We start from the raw sequence: 8,002 nt of genomic DNA, 5'->3' as shown, positions 1-8,002 counted from the left end.
GTATTTTGGGGGAAAAAGGTTGTAAAGTAAGTCTGGTGCCTGGGACTAAAGTGCAGTTTATTTCTAAATGTAATGGTGGTGAGAAATGCTCCTTAAGGCCTTTTCAGTCATATTAGCCTCAGATTATCTGAATTGGAAAAGTTGATATTAAGTTTATGAGACAATCCCAGAAAAGAAACCAAAGCACAGTGTTACGCAGCTCTTCCTTGTGACAGGACGTTTTCGTAGGGGTGAAACCCATTTCACGTATGACTTGGTATGGAAAGTTTAGAAGTTTCTGTTGGTTGTTTAAGGTGGATTTTGGAAAGATGTTTGTAAGCATTTGTTGTCTGATACCAGTAAATGTCTGTTGAGCTGAGCAGCCAGACCCTTTGCGCCACCTCAGGAAGTGCAGCCTTTAGTCGTAAGCAGATGTTTTGGTTAGGTTCCCAGCCCTGTGATTTCACGTACTTCAGGCAACTGGTTTAAGCGCCTGAGTTTTGCCAAGCAGAGCACTGTTTCTGTCTTCTGACAATGCTCATAATTCCTGCCCTTGCTTGTCTTCACCATTTGGTGCTCCTCAAGCCTCCAGAGCCTTGAGGCTCTGCATTACCATACCGTGCTGTTGGATCAAAGCCCTGCAGCTGCCTTTCCCGTTGGCCGGTCCAGCACGGTGCTGCTCAGAGCTCTGCTCCATGAGAAAGAGCCAGGCTGGGAAATCAAACCACTCAAAGGCCTTGGATCGTGGGGAGGTGCATCCCCAGGATTGCGGAGCAGGAACTGTGAAGAAGCCAAGTTGTTCTGCACCATTTGGGTTTTAATTTGTTGTTGCCAGTTGCTGAAACTTACTTTGTTTATTTTTTCTGCAAGTAAACTGGTTAGGTCATCTCTTGTCTAGCCTTGATTAAATGTAATAGAGGTGACCAGGAAGATTGCTTCATTGCCCAGCATAAGTCTTTGTTGAATAACTTGTTTTCTTCTCTACCTGGACTACATTAGTAGTGATTACGACTGTGCATTAATGCGATGTGGAAAGTCAGGTTTTGCTGCTGCACACCGTGCCAGTTCCAAATTAGGCCTCACTTCTGTGCTGTTAAGCTTTTGAATGGGTAGAATATTTTAAAAGTTGTTTTCAGAAGAAGTCTTAAATGCAAAACCAGAAAAATTGCAGTGAAATTTTGATATACAAAAAGTCATTATTATTTAACATTTCTCTAGACCCTTCAGTAGGTTTTAGAAGTAATTTTAAAATTTGGAAATGTTTTAGTAATTCCCGTTTTACCGATAGAAAAGCTAATACACATCTTTTTACAGAACTGGTATGAGGTAAGTGGTGCAAATGATGATAGATCAGAATCAAGAAGAAAGCCATGGTATGACTGTCAGCATGATGTGTTGTTCAATGGTCCATGCTGCTTCCCTGAAAACAGAAAATATTTTCTAAGTCATAATTTAAGGATAATTGTTGAGCTATAGGCTCTGAAGAGAAATTCAAGTTCTGATGAAAGAAAAATGGTCATCTTTTTAAATTAGTTTCCCCAGCTTCCTGTTGAACAGTTGTGGCTGTAAATTAAAATGGGGAAAAAAAGACAACTGAAAGTGTCTGAGATATTTTTAGTGCTGGAGAAGATGGTGCTGATTCCTAAATTTTAAAAGAATTCAGTGGGGTGAACTTGTGTGTGTGTGTACCCCCATATTGAAAATGCTCAGCAACACGTTAAACCTCTTGGATGGATGCAGAAAGATGCAAATCTTTGCAAGGCAATCGTTCAGTGTTACTTTACCATAGAACTTGAATTGCAATAGATCTTGAGCAAACATCTGCCTAATTAAAATGTATTCTTTTCTGTAGGTGAGAATGCAGGAGATGGTGAATTAGATCTGAGTGGGATTGACGACAGTGAAATAGATCGGGTAAGGTGCTGCCTTATCCCATCTCTCTGCATTTGGCTGTCTTGAGAATGAAAAATGGTTCTTACGGGTTTATCCTCTCCTCTCACTGCCTCTTTGCTCTCGTCTATAGAGAGGTGTTTTCAGTGATCTGAGATCAAAACTAATGTTTATGCAAGCCTGTGGATTTGTTGTTCCTCACCCATTTTATATATCTACGGGCCTGCTGCTGCTGCTCGTTCCTACAGTGCTGGAATGATTATGTTTCAGAATGTCTTTTGTTCTGAAGAAGGACTTTTAAAAGTTTGATGGAGCTCTGAATTCATTATTTAATTAAGATGTATTAAACATAGGAGGCTGCCATGGAAACCAAACTGTAAAACCAGCATGTGCAGTTTCTGCGTTCTTTCAAAGATTTCTGTAACATTTTCTGGATTTATTATTATTTGTGTGGTAACAAAAGATGCCCTTTACCATATAGCCTGAATATGACAGATAACTGTGGAAAATGGCCTTTTGAAAGCCACACAGCAAGTCAATGCGACAGAGCCTGGCTCTCATGACTCTGAGCCTGATGCTTTCTCCAGCTACCACACAGGTTTAAAATGTAATTTGAATAGATAACTCCAATGCTAAAAATTTCTTGTGGGGTACAAAATCATGGAGAGCGGTGAGGTTGTGAAGGGGTTACTGAGCTGCAGGACACTGGTGGTGATGGATGAAGGAGCAGGAAAATGTTCAGCTTGACTTCATCTGTGAAGCAGGTTTTGCTGGGCTGGATGTTAGGAAGGGTCTTGTGAATTGAGCAGGTGTGGTATGGGGGGAGGCTGAAGGATTTCCATATAGCTGGTCATAATTTGAACAATTGTGGGGGAAGAACAAGCACATTTTCTCCTCTGCCTAGGCTCTGTGATGAGGTCCTAACTCTGCTTTTATGACCTCATGTTCATTTTCATGGCAATAGACTGTAATATTGTAAACCCAAGATTATGAACTCTCTCGAAGTTTAAGAAGGTTGAATGACTGAGCTAGAAGGAAGTGAGTTTTATTATTATGACCCACTTTTAATCGAAGCAGATGAGTGAAAATATTGGTCGGATAAGCCAGGACTTGCACAGCTGTTTGCTTGCCTCATTTGCCCCCAGAGGAAGGACTCCTCCCTGCCTTAGTTTCGTTTGAGTGGAGTTATTTTTCTTATAAAATCCTTTATGTACCTTCTACTTTGGAGAAAATCTTGAATGCTCGAACTCATAAGATGGAAAAATCTCAAATTGTTCTTCTTGCAATTAAACATTGTTTTACATGTCTTGGGTCTGCTGCTTAAAAATAAAATGTTACGTTCATGAAGTATGACCCGGTTTGTCTTCTCCGATCTGCAGAAGTTCTTCGTTCCCAAATACCATTGGCTGTAGAGGACTTTTGTTTCATGGGCAGTTGTGCTAAATACTGGGCTTATTTTTACATTTGAGTAATTTAAGAGGAAATCTATCTACCAGCCTCCCAGTCTGCCTGCTACCTACTCTTTCTTTATTTCTGTAATTCGTTTGAATAGGTCTAGATGTGTTGTACAGGTCCATACCTACTAATGATGTTACTAAGTGAAGTTACCTGAAAAAAGCCTAGATGTGGTTACTGAACCAACCCTCTAAAATCTAGAGGTCTAAAACTCCAACAGTCTAAGCTGGTTTCATTCAACAGATGTGGCCATTGAAATAATAATCTCAGTAACTGTGCGTAAACCTTTGCAGAAACCTACCCAGAAGACACATGTTTCTGTTTTGGTAGCATAGGGCAATGGTTCTCATACTGGTTTGAATTACAGACCACCATCAACACACAGAATTACTTGCAGACGACCTTGTTGTCAGGATACCCTCTCATCTGAAAAAGATCATAAGCCCAGGATCATTTTAGGTTAATTACAGACCATGTACAATGAGTCCTGGATGGTTTTTGGTCACTCAATCATAGTTTGGAAACCGAGCACTGTTTTTTGAAAACATATTGGGTTTTGCCAGCTTTAGAAGTTCCTTTAGAAACTTTCTGGTTGTCACATCTCAGTCATGTTTTCTTTTATTAATGTGTTTTTAAAAACATAATGTGAACTGACCTTGCCAGTGGTTTTTCAATTCAGTTTTGCTCTGTGGCTTTCAAATTGATTTCAAGCAGATAAACTTGTTTTGTCTTTTAGTATATACTTAATGAAACAGAAGCTCAGATAAAAGCAGAGCTGTGGATGAAAGAAAATGCAGATTATTTGAAGGAACAGAAAGGTGAGTATGTAGGACTAAAATTCTCCTTTTGGCTGATGTTGCTGAAATGCTCAGTGTGTGTAATATTCATGCTGGTTACACTTTTGTTGTCTTTCAGAAAAGGAAGCAAGAATAGCAAAAGAGAAAGAACTTGGGATTTATAAGGAACACAAGGTATTAAACTGTGTGCTGATTGTGTCTGTTTGGAAATGTCCTGGAAGTTCATTACATTCGCTGATCAGCTCCATGTAGGATGTATGGGCAGTAATGGTGGTGGTAATGGTACAGGTCACCAGTAAACAAGCGAAAGCTGTTGTATCTTTGCCTGTTGTTCAGTAATAAGGCCATAATTTCTCAGGTGGTGAGTAAAACACTTTCTTGCCCAAACTTTTATTTTAAATTTGCTTTTATGAGAAAATTTTGTGCATGGCAAAGTCAGAGCTAGCTCTTTGCATTTATGATTGCTGTCCTAATTGCTTGGTTATTTAAATACAGGTCTTAAGACATGCCTAATTTTTTTTTTTAACAGGCGCATGGGGAATTTGTTTGTACTTGCCATAACTTCAGTAGCTTTCTTTGCTCTTTAAATAATGATTTCTTTATGAAGAACTGAACAGATCCTTGTTGCAGTCACTTGAAGGAATATTTTGTTCTACCTTTCATAAAGAATGCGACAGTTATGTTAACAAATGGCATGTCCTGTCTCCATGTTTAGCAGTTTAAAGCAGCCTAATTGGCTGTATAGTCACGATTTATGGCGTTAGTATTTTGTGTAATTGAGCAAGTGACAAGTCAGATCTTCCACATGCAGCTAAATCCATGTTAGCTTTTCATGTGTCTATCCCCTATCTTTTTTCCCAACTAATGCAAAAGACAGAGTTTCCTACTTCCTCATGGTATTTCAACAATAAAAACAAATCAGACAATGAAACACTGTTTTATGCTTCAGAGTTTCTCATTCATCCTGTGCTTACGCAGACGTGGCAGTCTACCAGCAATTTTCAAAATTGTATAACTCGTTGGCACCACTACGTAGCTCAGACACCCACTTTTTTGTTCGGACAACACAGGAGTTTTTCTCTAACTCTGTATTGTTTCTGACAGCTTGAGTAGAACTTGATTAATATAGTGCTTTCCAATTTCAAGGTAGCACTTGACCCATGTAGGTAAACAGAGGGGCTATTATCCATTACAAAATAAATCTCCTGCAGAGCTTGGTGTTAAAACCTTCCTTTGAAAAGGAAAATGCTGAATGAGAAACAGAGGGGTTTTTTTCATACCTACTCAGGCATGGGACATGGCTAGAAATGTTCTCCGGTGTCATTTCTCTTTGTCTGGTTCTGCGTAGCATCAACCTCTGCAGCGCAGCGCAGGGCTTGGCCTTGCAGCGTTTGCCTGGGAAGGGCAGTTACAGGTGCCACTGCTGCTGCGCTCGTGTGTCTGCAGCCTCCTGTTTCTTATCTTCTGGCATTAATGCCAGTCCACGCTTAGAAGGCTGCTGCTGCTGCTAACATTCTTGGCTTTTTTCAGTGTGGAGGAGGAGTTGGGTAAGTGCTCTCCCACGCTGCCTTCGGACTTGATGTAAAATGCCGTTGCAGTTTTGATTTGGAGTTGTTGGTGCTTAGGGGAGTCGTGACCCCGCTTGACTCTAAAGCCATTTAAGCTGGGGGATTTCTTAATTTCCATCCTGGGTGATGCTGTCAGGATCCCTGTTCCTGTAACAGGAGTTCGCTACCTTTTTTTTTTTTCATGCATGAGAAGTGGCCCACGTTTCTTCTCTGGCAGCATTGCAAATACTGAGTAAAGAATTTGTAATAAACTATGTGGGCATTTGGCAAAAAGCGATCACTTACCTCTCTGAGTGAAGAGAGCTCTCGGTCCCGTTGAGTGGCAGGAGAGGGAGTGCTGGCTTAGCCCAGCTGCATCTCCTGCATCCCTGCATCAGCAGCACCTGAGCCAGGGTTGCTGAACTGCAGCTCACCCTTCTGCGTCACGGAAACTTTGTTTGTATCTACATCACTAATTTTATATTTTAATTAAGCCAAAGAAATCTGCAAAGAAGCGGGAGCCAATACAAGCCAGCACAGCAGGAGAGGCAATTGAAAAGATGTTAGAACAGAAGAAAATCTCAAGTAAAATTAATTATAATGTGCTAAGGGACCTCAACAGCAAAGGAAGTAACACACCAAAGAAAGAGGATGACAGCACTGATGACAGCACCAACACCAAGAAGCTGTCAAGAAGAAAATCTATTGCCAGTAGGAATATAGCCAACCCTGTAAACAGTGTGGGAAAAAGGTACCGAAATTGTTCATTTATATCTCTGTCTGTGAGACTGTCTGTGTATCTTTCTGAGCCAGACAATGCAGGGACTGAAACATTTGTTTGAGGCTAAAATAATGTCGGAGCTCTGTTTTTATTTATTTTGCCTGCAGAGTTGTGGCAGCACCTTATTTATAGGTCATGTATCAGAGGTCTGCTTTGGTGTGAGTTAATCATCCTGAAGCCAAAAAACCAAACCAAACAAACCAACAATGGAAATTCATAAAGGTGAATCTTTTAGCTGGGACATCTTTTCTTCATATAATCCTAACATTTGCTGTCCTGCCTTTCTGAGTTGTCTGTATCAGCTGACACGACACTAGATGTTTGAAAGCTTTGGCTTTTCGCATGATTGGAAGAATACAGTTCCCGTCTGTTTTGACAGCTAGCTGTTTTGATTAGCTTTTAATTTAGTTTTATTCCAAACTTTTGTTGTTAATTGATGGCACAGATATAAAGCTTTACAGTAAATACGCTTGTTGGTTTTCTGGTCTGCATTTGTAAATGTTTTATAGTGGGATGAAAGCCACTATTTTAATGGGTAAAATATTTGACTTGCCGGGCAGATTTGTAATGTGCTATAAAGTGTAAAAGGAGATTGATGTGTCCTATCTGCAATATTCAACTATTTTATTCATCTTCAGTTTATGAAGTCATGTCGAATCCTCATTTGAATTGTGCTTATGTATACTAATTTCTTTCTTGGATGTTATACATTTATTTACTTAAATTTTTATTTATTTACTGCCCAAAATAAATAGCTTTTTGCTTCCAGAAGTATAAGTCCAGTGCCAGAAGGAAATTTAGGTATTTAATTCTGAAATGTAAGATGATGTCTTTGCAGCGTAGTTCAGATTTAAGCACGTGTAGCAACTGGGCAAAGGACGAGGGAGGGCAGCCAGCCACAAGGCGTGGGAAATGCAAGAATGGGATACGTAGGATACCTGAAGACATGAAGCTGGGAGGGATCTTAAGTGCACATCCCTCAGAAGCTAGGCAAAATAAGGATGACTAGACCCAACCCCTTACTTTGATTTAATATGAGGCCGGAGGCATGGTCCTCATTGTCATCTGAGAAGCATTCGCTTTGAATGCTCTGGCAATTGGCTCCTCAGCCAAAATTGAAGGCCACGCCGCTGGCCCCGCTCTCACCGGGATACAGATTTTTGCAGTGTTCCAAACATCTTTTCTTTCTCTGCTCTACCTTCTTTATTCTGTGTTTCACCAAGATAGCTTCATCCTCACAACTTGTCACCCTTAATATCAACATCTTTGCTTTCCAATTCTTGACACCCTGTGATTTTAGTCTCTTCTGTAAGTTGCTACTTGAGATGATGACCCAAGCACGTAAGTTTTCCATTAGTGAGGGGAAGTGAAGATGCATTGAGGATTAATTAACAGCATTTAGCCTATGCTTTATTTGGATTTAACAGGTATTAATGAGTGATATTTCTGGTATTTCTAGTAAAATGCAACTGACTTGGTTGTCTTCAATGCAGTGCTGCAGTGAGAGGTAGGGACTGGTAAGGATTCTGATTGTGTTTCAGAGCTCAGCAGGA

General features: G+C 40.2%; 1 protein-coding gene across 1 annotated transcript in view; it reads left to right on the top strand.

Annotated features, from left to right (window-relative positions):
* Positions 1-1,831: 1,831 nt before the first annotated feature.
* LOC104493604 (transcription factor IIIB 90 kDa subunit-like) overlaps positions 1,832-8,002 on the top strand; it is a gene marked incomplete at its 5' end in the record, with an annotated part of 45,160 nt that continues 38,989 nt past the window's right edge. Inside the window, 4 exons of the mRNA XM_010136322.1 lie at positions 1,832-1,893; positions 4,061-4,142; positions 4,240-4,295; positions 6,163-6,419. Of these exons, the coding sequence (XP_010134624.1) occupies positions 1,832-1,893; positions 4,061-4,142; positions 4,240-4,295; positions 6,163-6,419 (457 nt within the window). The remainder of the gene's footprint in view (positions 1,894-4,060; positions 4,143-4,239; positions 4,296-6,162; positions 6,420-8,002) is intronic.

This window comes from Buceros rhinoceros, unplaced genomic scaffold, assembly GCF_000710305.1.
Source record: "Buceros rhinoceros silvestris isolate BGI_N320 unplaced genomic scaffold, ASM71030v1 scaffold7345, whole genome shotgun sequence".
NCBI classification, from domain to species: domain Eukaryota; kingdom Metazoa; phylum Chordata; class Aves; order Bucerotiformes; family Bucerotidae; genus Buceros; species Buceros rhinoceros.
The sequence above is the reverse complement of the archived record's forward strand: the minus strand, read 5'-3'. Positions and strand labels throughout refer to the sequence as shown.